The 14204-nt window shown below is 40.8% G+C and overlaps 1 protein-coding gene across 1 annotated transcript; it reads right to left on the bottom strand.

The window, feature by feature from the left end:
* Positions 1 to 4095: 4095 nt before the first annotated feature.
* Positions 4096 to 4755, bottom strand: LOC109422228 (uncharacterized). The gene has a single exon (XM_062848218.1). It carries the CDS (start codon positions 4753 to 4755, stop codon positions 4096 to 4098), a length of 660 nt encoding a protein of 219 aa, XP_062704202.1.
* Positions 4756 to 14204: the final 9449 nt, after the last annotated feature.

Here is a 14204-nt window from a genome sequence, read left to right on the forward strand (position 1 = left end):
GTTTTTGTTTTCAATAATTAGCTGTCCAAGTCCAGCCCCGTAACGTCGGTAGATAACCTTAGAATGGTGCGTTGCGGCGTAAGATCTACCACCACATCAAATTTCGATCTTGTTATTGTTTTCATGCCTAAAGTGGCCGATCAGTAGTGAGCAGACATTCCAGGATCGAGATTTGATGTGCTTTGTTTTTTTAATGTTTTGTTGCTAATCCACATTTTATTTCAGGAGTAATCAGGTAAATGTTTTGTTTATAAATGCTTAATAACCATCAATATGATTGTTTTTCAAACAAATGTATAATAAAACATACACAACACACACTGACATACATTACATATACATATCTCATCATATATTGGGAAAGGAAGGGACCATCAGGGTGTACAAAAGAAACTTTATTACTCTTCCATGGTCAGTACAACACTGATGAATACTGCGACGCTGGTTCTCTAGCTAGCTAACTGAGTGGTTGTTTTTGTATTCTTCTGTCCCTAAGACAAATGCATGGAGGCGCTGAATGCAAGGTGCTTATAAATAGGGTTATAAAAAGTACATTATTATTACACGCTTTCCTTTTTTTTAGTTCTCATATTTTATCGAACTGTCTCTAGAGTGAACAAGATTTTCATGATGTTTGCTTTACACCACCCAATCACCGTAACGTTTCGGAGGAACAACAGATCGACCACTGCGAGTTACACAAGGAGATTGGACCGCAACTGAGGCTCCTTCAGTAGAGTGCAATGAGTCATCCAGAATCTGAGGATCATTAGGCGGAGGACGATCTTCAACAACAGTTTGATTCTCGGCTCGATTAGATAGTCCACCATCCATAACAACGGGATTACCAACAGACTGATCAACTAACATGTCATGCATACGCGATCTTCGAGTAGGAACTACAGATGGAGCAACGGGTACCCCAGAGCCTTTCGGGAGAATCGATGAGTCACGCACGCTAGGACGTTGGAAATTCATTAACTCGTCTTCGACCAACAACTCACTGCTATTACTTTCATTGTTCGTAGTTTTAGTCATAAATCTGCGATTACGACGATAATGGCTCCCAAAGTTATCCCGCACTATGAACGACTTACCGTTGACATCACGAATGACCTGCCCATAGTGCCATTCCTTGGAGTTTTTCTTGAAAAGAACGCGATCCCCAATGCTCAACAACGGAAGTTGCTTAGAGGAACGATCATAATACCTTTTTTGGATGTTTCGCTTCTGTTCAATTCTTCGTTGAACAACACTTTCTTCGATTCCTTCTCGAATCAAAAGCGATTCATCCATTGGTAAACGTGTCTTGATTTGGCGTCCAAAAAACAGCTGACTTGGTGAAACCTTCATGCTAGCGACCGGAGTGGAGTTGTATTCTAATAATCGATACTGAAATTGATCAACTTCCCCAACTTCATAGCAACGCTTTAGTATGTTTTTGGCTATTGCCACTGCCTTCTCAGCAAGTCCGTTACTTTGGGGATAACGAGGACTAGAGAACACAAACTTGATATTATTCTGGTTTGCATACTTTTCTGTTTCGAGACAATTGAATAGGACGTTATCACTTCGTACAACAGTAGGGTATCCGTAGCAGTAAAAAAACTTGTTGAATAACTTACACACGCTCGCCATGGTTTTATCCTGCAGTTTATCGGAACAAATGAACCCTGAATAAGCATCAATCACAACTAGCCAGTCATGGCCACCATATTCGTAGATATCGGTGGAAACCTGTTGAAAAGGATATTCTGGAATTTCCCCCTGCACCAGCGGTTCCTTGCAATTGTTCCGACGAAACTTTTCACAAATTGTACAGGAACTAACCAGCTCTGTCAAATCGTTAGTCATTCCGGGCCAGAAAAACTGAATTCTTGCCTTAGCGAGAGTCTTGTCAATTCCCAAATGTGCTGCATGTAACCATTTAGAAATCTGGGATTGCAATTCAGTTGGTACGACTAAACGATGATTTTTGAACAGCAGCCCGTTTTCGTAATGAAGTTCCTCGCGAAACTTGTGGAAAAGTTGACTAAGATCATCGAGTTTGTGATATGGAGGTCAGCCATCAACAACGTACCTCACTATACGCATGTAACGCTCGTCCGAAGCAAGGACTTGCAAGTACAGATCATAATTATCCTTCGACATACAGGCGTTCTTAGTCAATGAATGCACAACACCCTGAAGATCCTCATTTACTTCATCAACCTCTGGCAATGGGGCACGTGAAAGACAATCAGCAACAGCCACCTCTTTTCCGGGTGTGTACACAATAGAAAGCCCAGGGTACTTTAGAAGAATCATGAACAACCGCTGCAGACGGGGTGTGACGTCATCGATATCTCGTTTCACAAGAGTCTCAAGAGGTTTATGGTCCGATTGAACTGTGAATTCTCGACCATACAAAAAATGATGGAAGCGTTGACATGCAAACACTACAGCTAGCAGCTCTTTCTCAATTTGAGCCCACTTTTGCTCACAGCTAGTCAAAGTTCGAGACGCATAAGCCACTGGATCGTGATCCTGCAATAAGACACATCCCAGCCCATCCTTAGAACTGTCTGTCTGAACAACACAAGGTTTACTTGGATCATAAATCGCTAGAGTCGGCTTGGTACTGATAGATGACAGCAGGTTTTTCAACTCCCTATCATGCTCGTTAGTCCATTCCCATTTCGCACCATGATGGGTCAATTCGCGCAAGTTACTCGTACGTTTGGACAGGTTAGGAATGTATTTTGCTAGATATTTCAAGAGACCCAACAACCGGGTGACATCCGCCACACAGGTAGGTTTCGGCATTTCGGTAATCGCTCGAACATCCTTATTCAACGGGTGCAGTTGACCATCACCGATAATGCTTCCCATAAACGACACCGTATCTTGACGATACTGAAGCTTGTCGCCATTGAATTTGACGTTATTTTGTCGAGCCCGTTCAATAACTAGAGCTAGCGCTCTATCATGATCCTCCTCATTGAAGCCCGCAATAAGGACATCATCGAAATACACCACGACACCTGGAATATCGCCAAAAATCGACACCATCTTCCGCTGAAACATCTCCGGTGCATTGTTCAAACCAAATGGCACACGCTTCCACCTGAACCGTCCAAATGGCGTCATAAACGTAGTCAAATCCGAACTGTCACGATCTAACTCCATCTGCCAGAATCCACTACTCAAGTCAAGAACAGTGAAGACGCGTTTCCCAGACAAACTGCTAAATAGATCTTCTTGAGTGGGGATTAGGAAATGTTCTCGTTTTATGCACTCATTAAGGGGCTTCGGATCAATACAAATGCGTAACTTACCATTCGACTTCTCAACGAGTTGCATGTTACTCACCCAATCTGTTGGATAGTCAACAGGAGAAATCACGTCTTCTTTCACCAAATTATCTAGTTCCAACTTTAATCGATCATGCAAAGCTAATGGCACTCGCTTACGGTAATGCAGTGACGGAGTAGAACCCTCTTTCAAAGTTATCGAGCATTTTCCCGGAAATTTACCCAAACCTTCGAAAATATCACGATAGGACGCAACGAACTGTTTACCATCTTTGGGAAATGCCAGAGGACCTTCTACAACATTCAATCGCTTTATCAAACCAAACTCAATGCACGACTGTAGACCCAGTAATGGTTCAAATGAGTTATCGACAACGAAAAACGAAGCACTATACGAACAATTACGCACAGAGTCAAAGCAGACTAATTTTACCGAGCCGTGTATTTTTATTCTGTTTGAACTATAATCTAGAATCAGTGCGTCCTTGAATTCATCAATGGGAAGACGAAGTTTCTCTACCACTCGTATGGGAATGCAATTTACATCGGATCCCGTGTCCAATTTGAATCGCACACTCTCATTTCCAATACGAAAATCCTTTCTCCACGGCTGCACTTCGGTCTGACCACACACAGTATTGGTACTCACTCTAAAAGATTTGATAACATTTTCGTTTAGTTGCCCCTCGCATGCACTGTCTACCTGATCTAAGCTCAACAACTTACCAGCGTCGCTCCACTTGACAGAATGCATCGCCTTGTCGTTCTTTCCGCCCGGCTTCGATGATCGTAGGTTATCTTTCTACGGTTTCGTCGACTTTTTTCGGCAGCACTTGCTGTAGTGGCCCGTCTCCCCACAGGCGTAACACTCAGCATTCACGGCCGGACACATCCTTCGATGGTTGAGATTGAACTGCCTTCCACAACTGTAGCAACGGTTACGTGTAACTGCATCCACGGTTTTCACTTCCGAATCAGCTTCCACCTTCTTCGAAACCAGCTTCACGTCGAGAAGATTATCCTTTCTGTCCAAGAGCTGCTTATTTTCCGATGCGGCCTCAAAGATTTTACACGTATCAATAATCTTTGCTAGCGGGTCGTCTCTGCCGTCCAACAGCTTCAGCTGCAACTTTTTATCCTGGATTCCGATGATAATTCTGTCGCGCAGCATCCGATCACTGTACGGTGTCTGACATTTAGCACAGCTGAACTCGCAATATTGGATTTGCGTCCTCAACTCCGTCTCGAATTCGGCGAATGTCTGCTTTTCCTTCTGGGCGATTGAATTAAATTTGAAGGCTTCTTCCATGGCTACGTTTTTACGAGGAAGGCAGTAGTCGTCGAACGCCGCGATTACATCTGCAAGTGTGTGTGTAGCATCCCCGTCGGTGGCATCTTCAAACCTCTCTTCGCCGTCATCGCCCACCGCAGCATTCTCATCCTGTCCAAACATGCCCTCCATACTGCCGTCGTTTGGGAACAGTGAATTGAAAATTTCCACCCCCGTGGACCAATCAGCCACAAGAAGGTGGCGACCTTGCTCGCTTCAGGCTCTTTCATTTTATTGTTCGCTCGGAGGTAGATACTGAATAACTGTTTCCATCGTGGCCATTGTTTTGCAAGGTTGGAGCAGTCGAGTGGCTCCGGTAAACGATGGTCGAATCCGGACGCCATTCTCTCGTTCCGCCGTTCTGATTTCCACTACCGACTTTTTTCCGCACACCGAATCCGGCAAGTCTGCCAGAAGGGCACCGAACAAACAAGCCAGCGCGCGAATCGTTTACGAGCCGATAAATGATTTTTCGACTGCAAGCCGCACTTCTGACACCATGTACAAAAGAAACTTTATTACTCTTCCATGGTCAGTACAACACTGATGAATACTGCGACGCTGGTTCTCTAGCTAGCTAACTGAGTGGTTGTTTTTGTATTCTTCTGTCCCTAAGACAAATGCATGGAGGCGCTGAATGCAAGGTGCTTATAAATAGGGTTATAAAAAGTACATTATTATTACACAGGGCACCCGATTGAAACGATTTGGATCGGAGCTTGGAACTGCCTCCTCCTTGTTGTTAACATTTTGTGGATTGAGGGCGGGCTCTTCGACCCCATCTATCGGGAGTATTCTGTCTTGCTAGGTAACCAGCAAAAGAAAAGAGTTTAGTTTGAATCGATAAAAATAATTCATTCCTTTTTTCGCATTTTTTGATTTACAAAACCCTGCTCTGTCTCCTAAAAGAGCTAGCTTATCACTGAGTAACTATCGGTGGTTTCTCCCGGAGCTATACGCTTGCCTACGGTACCGAACCGACCGATGGTCACTCACTTCCCTAAACGTGACGTCACTCCCTTCGTGTGTTTAATAGTGTGAGTCGTTCCTACCCCTAACCGCTCTTTCTTCCCCTACTAAGTACAATCCGTGTTCCCCTACTTGTTTACCGTTGTCCGTGTGTGTATTGGTATGATTTTGGTCATGTACTTACAGTCTGACGATGGCTTGGACTAACCGAGGCACCACCTCCTCTCCTGTGGGGTGGTTCGATCCTTGCTGAGCGGATTTGGTTTTCGGCGGGCCGGCCGAGCTGAGTTCGTGGAAGCTCGGTACCCTCTACGCCGTCGATTTCACTGGTGCTTCTCGTGCACAGTCACGGGGCGAGTGGGTGACGACGTGCGATAAGGGGGATCGTGTTTTCGTTGATCATGAGTTGTGGTGAATGCGGTGTGGCGGGGCGGTCGAATCACGCATACAGAAAACCTCCGAACTTGTTGGTGTGAGTCGGGCGGGCGACCTGGCGTTGGTGTTCTTTCCCCTTGATGGACTATCCCACGGGCAGGGGCGATCACATGTAGCGTGGGTGATCACGTGGGGCCAAACCTCCTTTCGATGGCCAACGCGCTCTGGGTGTACCTATTGCGGTGCGAAACCACAAAATGATAGGCACCACCAGGGATACCTCGCCGGTTCTGACCGCTGATCGATTGGGCCACAGTGGTAGGCACCGATCCAATCCTCACACTCACACACACTCACTCTCTTCTTCGAGTTTTCGCTCCGGTCGTCACAGCCTCAGGCAGAATGCCCAATGGTTAACGCCACCGGAAAGTGGCCACTGCAGAACACAAACATTTAGACCCAAAACACACAATTGATGGAATTATTTTAGAATATTACCTGATTTTTCTTTCTTCGCTTATTCCGATTAATTTCTTTTTTTGTTCGACTCACTTCCTAGCTATTTGCTCTGTAGAAATTTGATAAAGGCTAATTATTCTTCACTGTTATTTTTTTAAAACAAACAATTATTTCAAATTAACTTTACTCACATTGAACAATACTTTTCCCGACTCACTTTTTGCATTAATATTTTTGCTAAGCAAAACGATAGAAAAATTCTGAAAAAAATGGAACAAATTTCTCTTCATTAAAACTTAACTCTTCCTTATGTTTCCTTAGCTTGTTTAGCTCACTTTATATTATTAAACTTTTTGCTCATAAAACTTTCTCACTGCACTTTTAAATTCTTCTCTTATGACTTCTTGGTTTGGCGGTCCAAAAGGGAAAGATCGAATCATTTCTCCTGACCGACCAAGAAGCTTCGTGATTCCTTATTCGCTTATTTTCCTTGTTTGCTTAGGTTTCCGGTTCTATCTTGATAATAAATTTCAAATACTAATTTTCTTGATATCACATTCCCATTAACTAGGGTTTCCTGTTATCGCCTTTCATCCACTCTTATCTCCGTACCGATTAATGTATGTATGTAATGCATGTAGTTGTACATGCACAATAGATTCGAGCACTTTTTGATACACAACCTATTGCCTATTCACAGGCGCCAACGATATTGAACGCTACTTTTTGAAACAGCAGATTCTAACCAACTCTGCTCGTTTCATCACTCCCAACTTCCCCAAAAAAAAAAAAATATGGAACATATTTTTTTTTTCTTCAACTAACCTTTTCATTTATTTCTGCTATATACACCAATCACTAAGCATCTCCAAATTAAACACTTATATTTTGAGCTTAAGGCTACTATTTGCACCTATCACTAAATCATGCAAAATTTTACGCGGCGTTTTGATGTTCTTTCAAAACTTTCCGAGGGAGATCCGACGCGACCGTAAATTCGTTCCCGCACCAGTTGACTAACTGGTAAACTATTCTTTTCAATTGATATTCTACGATACCTCACTTCAATACATTTATTGGAAGAATAATGGGTTTTAGGCTCCCAACTACTACATATGCAATTAACGAAAAATGTACCCAAGCCTGTTGGTCATATTCGTATTAACAAAATGTAGCTACATATACGTATAACTCCATATAACTATATGGACACGATTCAAACACGAATAAATCCGAAAATTTCTCTCTATCTTTTCTCTCTCGGGTCATAAACGAATTGTGAACTACCGGGCTATTATAACGTTAATTGCAATTTACTGTGGTATAGTCTATTGGCAAGTGTCGATGCAGACGGTTCGTTATCTGCAATTCCAGAACCAAGAATGTACGCCAGGCTATTGCTGAGGAATTGTATGTGGCATTAGCGTGGTTCAAAAAATCGTTTTTGCTCCACACCGCTTATTCGATTCCTAACCAGATTATATGCCTTCTCCCAAAATTTGAGTTCATTTGGCTGAAAATTGAGACTGCACAAGCCCTTCAAAGTTTGTATGGGAATTACTATGGGACAACGATGTTTTTCATTCAATCCACCGTAGCATTTCCTCAAGTGCCCTAGTGGGCTAGTCGACCCTTGGTAATCCTAGCCTACTCTATCAGCTACAACTTTGCCGAAGACCGCATTCAAATCAGACGCCTCATTAATTAGTTATCGATTTGTATCCAACTGGGCAAACTTTAACAATGATCCTCCAGCTTCCCAGCAGGCAACATTGCTGCATATGGCGCCAAAGATAGCACACTGAAATCATGGCTACTACGTTTCACTGCAAAATGCAGTGATGCCCACCGAATTGATTAACCATCATGAGTAAGGATTTCGATTGCGGATAAAAATCTGTAACTAATTAATGAGGCGTCCGAATTGGATGCGGTCTACGGCAAAGTTGTAGCTGATAAAGTGGCCTAGGATTACCAAGGGTCGACTAGCCCACTAGGGCACTTGAGGAAATGCTACGGTGGATTGAATGAAAAACATCGTTTTCCCATAGTAATTCCCATACAAACTTTGAAAAGTTTGTGCAGTCTCAATTTTCAACCAAATGAGCTCAAATTTTGGGAGAAGGCATATAATCTGGTTAGGAATCGAATAAGCGGTGTGGAGCAAAAACGATTTTTTGAACCACGCTAATGTGGCATGCTTACAGGATCTCCTAGCGCATAATTTATCAAAACGTAAGTACCAATTTCCTTAAACGTAAACTACTGCAGTGAATTTTCCTTTTATGATCCTTAATTCTATTTTTTTCCTACTTTCTACCTCGTCCAGAGATACTATAGTTTGACCTCTTGACCTCTAACTCAATCTACTCATCCATGCTATTGTTCAATACCGAAACTACTGCCTCCATCACCTAATGATAGATCAGTGTTCCCAGCTATCTTATTTTCCGCGAATCTTTTGCCCTCTTTTACTAAAGATGAAAAGCTTCTCTACCTATTTCATGCTGTTTATTTACAATATTTACATTATTTACAGTTTGATTATCATTAATTAATTATTTGTTTTGTTTTAGCACGAAACTGAACTCTGAAGACCATTATGCTCAGGTTGTGCTTGATTTTGTCTTGTTTCGTGGTTTTGGTAAGTTTTATGATTTATTTTTCACATTTTCATTTTATGTTAATTTTGCCGACTTTGCGTGTTTTATGGGGAACAACGTTCATGACTTCACCCTTAGTTTTTGTACATAGCTTGAGGTTTTATAAAAGAAAAAGTTTTCTGTGAATTTAAATTTTTAGTTTCCTTTTTTAAAAAGGCCAGAGTTTTTTTTTTCTAATTAATTTATTTAATTATTTCGAGCTAAAACTACCAATTTCCTTCCGTATTTCTAGATAGTTTCTATGATTTTAGTCTCAGTTCTTGTTTTTCTTTCTTGTTATTTCCATTTTACCGTCCATGACTCAAATTCGATTGATTTATTATTTGAGTTGTTAAATTTTACCGACTATTCGTGTTTCTTTGTTCTGATTTTCAGTTTATTTGTTTGCGTACATAGCTTCATCTTTATGATTTTATTAACGATTTTACGTGTTTTATAAGTTCTTTTTTTAGTTTTCTTAGTTTATTTGCATAGCTTTAGGTTCTTTTTCTTTAAATCTTTTTTAGTTGCGATACATGATACATTCCTAGGTTTTTACCGTTCAAATCTTCCAGAATGTAACAATAATCTCCTACTTTTCTCTTGACAATGGCTTCAGAATATTTCGGTGCCAGTTTTGCGTTAAATCCTTTTCCCTTATCTGATAAGAAATAGTTTTTCTTTAAGACTTTTTGCCCTATTGCAAAGTGCAACATTTTACCAGCGCGGAGATTATAGTATTTAGAGTATTTTTCATATGCTATTTTAAGATTTTTACGAACTTCTTCGAAGATTTTTTTGCATTTTTTCACTGTGCTCTTGTTCTTCCTGGCCTACATCCTGCCCTAAGTCTCGTAAAGATTGATATTCTTCCCCTGAGCTAATTTGATTTCTCCCGAAATTTATGAAGTATGGAGAGAAATTACTCGAAGAATGGACTGCATTGTTAATTGCATGTGTGATTTTATAAATATTTGTATCCCATTCGTCTTGCTCCTTTCTTATGAGAGCCCTAATTGCAGAGGTAATTACGCGATTTGTCCTCTCCGCGTTATTGACTTGCGGGAAATAGACCGGAGTAAGCCAATGACTCACACCGTATTTTTGTAAAAGATTCTTAAATTCTTTAGATGTAAATTGCGCCCCATTGTCCGATACGACGACTTCGGGTACGCCAAACAATAAAAAAATCATGTTTTCTATAAAAAACGTTAATTGCTTCGCCTTTGCTTCTTTGAGTGGTTGTACAATTAGGCTCAGTGTACCAGTTATGGCTATAGTACCTCAAATTCGCCATAGTTGATTTTCAACCTTTAAAGATACAAATCAACAAGAAAAAAATCGTGAACAACAGATCACGATCACAAATGATGATTGCAATCATTCAAACTTCACAATTTGCTCAAATTATGGTAGAAATAAATCGTTTTCCTTAACTTTTCGGCCTCCTTGCACCCTATTTCGCCATAGTGTACCAGTTATGGCAACTCCCGTAAGGAATGCATGTAAATAGTGCGAAGTGGAACCCAAATTAACAAATGTGTCCATAACTGGTACAGGGTTCCTATCATTGGCACACGCCGTAATAAATACTAAAAGTAGTTTTGGCTCCGTTTCTATATTTTTCCTGTAAAGTATTGAAACAAATCAATCATTTGACTTATTGTTTACATTCGTCGGTCTTCTTCTTATTTTTGTAGAAATAGTTTTTCTTAGGTAGTGCGATAACTGGTACAGGCACCCTACAAATTTTGAAAAGATATATATGTCGGTTAGAACCAATAAACACGTATTGCCTGATCGTTTTGCCCTTGGAAAGGGTCCCACGTAATCTATGGCAATAACTTGCCAGGGCTGATTTGCGATTTTTTGTTTGCCCATAGGAGGTACATGGTTAACATTGTCGGATTTTGAAGTCTTGCAGACTATACAGCCCTCACAAAACCTTTTAACGTCAGAGTACATTAACGGCCAATAATATTTCTCCCTTATTTTGCCGAGGGTTTTCTCAGTACCTAAATGAGCACTCTCATTGATTTCCTTAATAAGTTCAGCTCTTTCCGATTTCTCTGGAATTCTTTTCCAATCAAACCTACTATCTGATAGTTTTGACTCATCGTTTACGTATTTGTAAATCTTACTGTCTACAACTTTAAACTCTTTGTATTTCATTGGATCCGCCTCAATTTTCCCTAGCATTCCCTTGTAGTCTGAGTCCTCCCATTTTACTCTAATGGTGCTGAGTGATCTCGAAAGACAGTCAGCAGTTATATTGTCGCGCCCTTTCCTATATTCTATGCTGAAATCAAATTGTTGTAGCTTCAGGGCCCATCTACAAAGCTTTGCTGAACCCTTCTCAGCGCTAACTTTTGAAAGCCAGACCAAACTGCGAGCGTCAGTAATAACTCGGAAGTGCGTTCCCTCAATATAATTCCGGAATGCTTCAACCGCCCATAGTACGGCTAAACATTCTTTTTCTACTGCGGCATACTTCCGCCTCGTAGAATTTAATTTTTTGCTGAAATATGCGATAATTCGCTTTTCGCCTTCCTGCACTTGAGTCAGCACTGCTCCCACAGCTAAATCCGAAGCGTCTGACTCTATTGTAAACTCCAGGTCAAAGTTAGGATTAGCTAAAATTGGAGGACTAATTAGCGCTTGTTTTAGCCTGTTAAGTGCTTCATCTGCTTCCAGACTCCACGAAAACTTTTTTCTGTCTTTTTTTAACAGATCTGAGATCGGTGACGTAATGTCACTATAATGTTTGATAAACTTTTGGTAGAAGTTAGCCAGACCAAGTAGACGTCTGATGTCTTTTACTGTTTTTGGGGTTTCATAGTCTAAAATGGGTTTAATTTTTTCCATATCGATCGAGATACCTTGTTCCGATATTATGTACCCTAAATACCTGACACTTTTCCTACAAAATTTGGATTTATTGAGACTAATCGTTAAGTTTGCCCGATTTAATCGTTTAGCAACTTCTTTTATTAGTGCTACGTGCTGAGCTAACGTTTCGGTCGCGAGGATTATGTCGTCAAGATACACCCATACGTAGGGTTGTAGGTCATTTCCGAGGACTATGTCCATTAGCTTGGACATAGTGAAAGGTGCCCCTTTCAAACCGAAAGGCATCACTTTAAATCTATATAACCCTGATTTTGTCCTGAACGCGGTGTATTTTCGGGATTCTGGCGCTAGTGGGATTTGCCAGTACGCTTCTTTCAGGTCAATTACACTAAAGTATTTGGCCTTTTTTATTCTATGTAAAACTTCGTGTAAATTGGGAATGGGGTACGCGTTATTTTGAGTAACGTCATTAACTCGTCGAGAATCTAAACAGACGCGGAATTTTCCGTTCGCTTTTTTGACCGGCAGTAAAGGACTCGCGTAGTCGGAATCGCATGGTTCAATTATGTCCATTTGCTTCATTCGTTCTAATTCTTCGTCCACGTACTTTTGTACGTACGGAGAACAACGGTACATAGGAGAAGCCTTCAGTTCAGCGCCAGGGATAATCTGAATTTTATGCTCAAGAATCGCGGTTCTACCGATTTTATCGTCTTCGGAAAACTTGAAACAATCTATCGCCTCTAATAGTTGAGATCTTTCATTCGAATTAAGTACGTGTTCTGTCTCTATTTCTTCGATCGACATTGGTTGAAAGTCTAGTGTTGGCACTTCTAATGATAAATCTTCTTCATCGCTAAGATTTTTAAGTTTATCAACTGTTCCGACAAATTCAGAAAATTTTAGAGTTATTTCCGATTCATCTTTAGCAAAATAATTTTCCACTAAACTAATTGAATTAACCGGCGCCTGTCTTTGAAAATCGATTTGACCTAAAGATATAATTTCTTTATTGCTCAGCTCCATTGCTGGAACAATGTTAAACGCTTTCCAAAAATTAACTCCAAGAATCAATGGTTTGGAGAACTCCAAGACGATATAAATTCGGATAACTATAGTGCTTCGATGTCTGAGTCAACAATTTTTACTAGAATATGTGGACATTTACTCGGCTTTATGTTCAATTCATAAATTTCCCAGTTATTTCCAAGTCATTTTCTCCATTTCCTTGCTTGGTGTCTAACGAACTAATCGGAAAAGAGACACCCCTTATTTCTCCTCCGAGCTTTCGTTTTTTGTAGCCTGTTGAGGAAGCATATGACTTTTTGGACAGGTCAAAAAAGTAACTCCTGGCATACCACATGCATGGCAGAAAATGACCTTTGGCTGTTTACAATCTCTCCACCGGTGACCGTACTTTCGGCAATTCCAGCATAGAGAATTGAGTTGCACTAAATTGTCTCGTTCTTGTGATTCTGTTATATTTGCTTGAGGGTCGCGACGTTTATAAGGTCGGTTCTCCTTTTTATTATAAGCATATACCTCAGGTTCTGACGAAGAGGAAGAGGAATCAGAAGATGCCTCTACATTTCTGATATGTTTCCGAAGAGGATGTGTGGATTTCGAATAAATTCTACCACTGTCCTTATCCAGTTGTTGGCAAAGCATGTTCAAGTGGGCGATGTTCTTAATTTTGAAGAAAGTAAGTTTTGTCTTGTACCAGCGTCTCATATTATTCCTAAGGACTTTCAACCTTTTACGCTCTGAGCTTCCGTTGTTTTCTGTCCTTGATATCTTGGAGAATTTTCCTATCCTTATTTGGATCACCAAATCGAATTTTTAACTGCTTTGAAAATTTATCCCACGTCCTGTATTTCTTTTTGTAGGTAAAATACCATCTACGTGCTTCTCCTGAAAAAAGGATGTAAGCATGATCCAGAAACCTGTCGTTTGGAATACGTTCTGCCTGCATTAGTTCATTAACCTGAAAAACGAAATCTAGAACGTCCATGCCATGGATGTCTCCACTGAACTGGATACCCCATTTGTCCAACCGATAATTTTGACCTCGATAATCTCGATCTCGACCTAAATCCTCTGATCTCACTGAAAAGTTTCTTGACTACGATTCCGAGCTAGACTCTGACGAAAGTAGGCTGCTTAACGAGTCCAGGGATGAACTCTCGTCCTCCGAAGACGATTTCTTATTTATTCTTTTGGTTTTGCCCAGTTTACGTTCATTTTTCTTACTTTTCTCCTGCTCTTTCGCGTTACGCTTTTCTACCG

Source organism: Aedes albopictus, chromosome 2 (genome assembly GCF_035046485.1).
Source record: "Aedes albopictus strain Foshan chromosome 2, AalbF5, whole genome shotgun sequence".
Classification (NCBI taxonomy): domain Eukaryota; kingdom Metazoa; phylum Arthropoda; class Insecta; order Diptera; family Culicidae; genus Aedes; species Aedes albopictus.

Coding starts and splice junctions, on each gene's coding strand:
- LOC109422228 (XM_062848218.1), bottom strand. CDS start 4,755: ATGGAGGGCATGTTTGGACAGGATGAGAATGCTGCGGTGGGCGATGAC.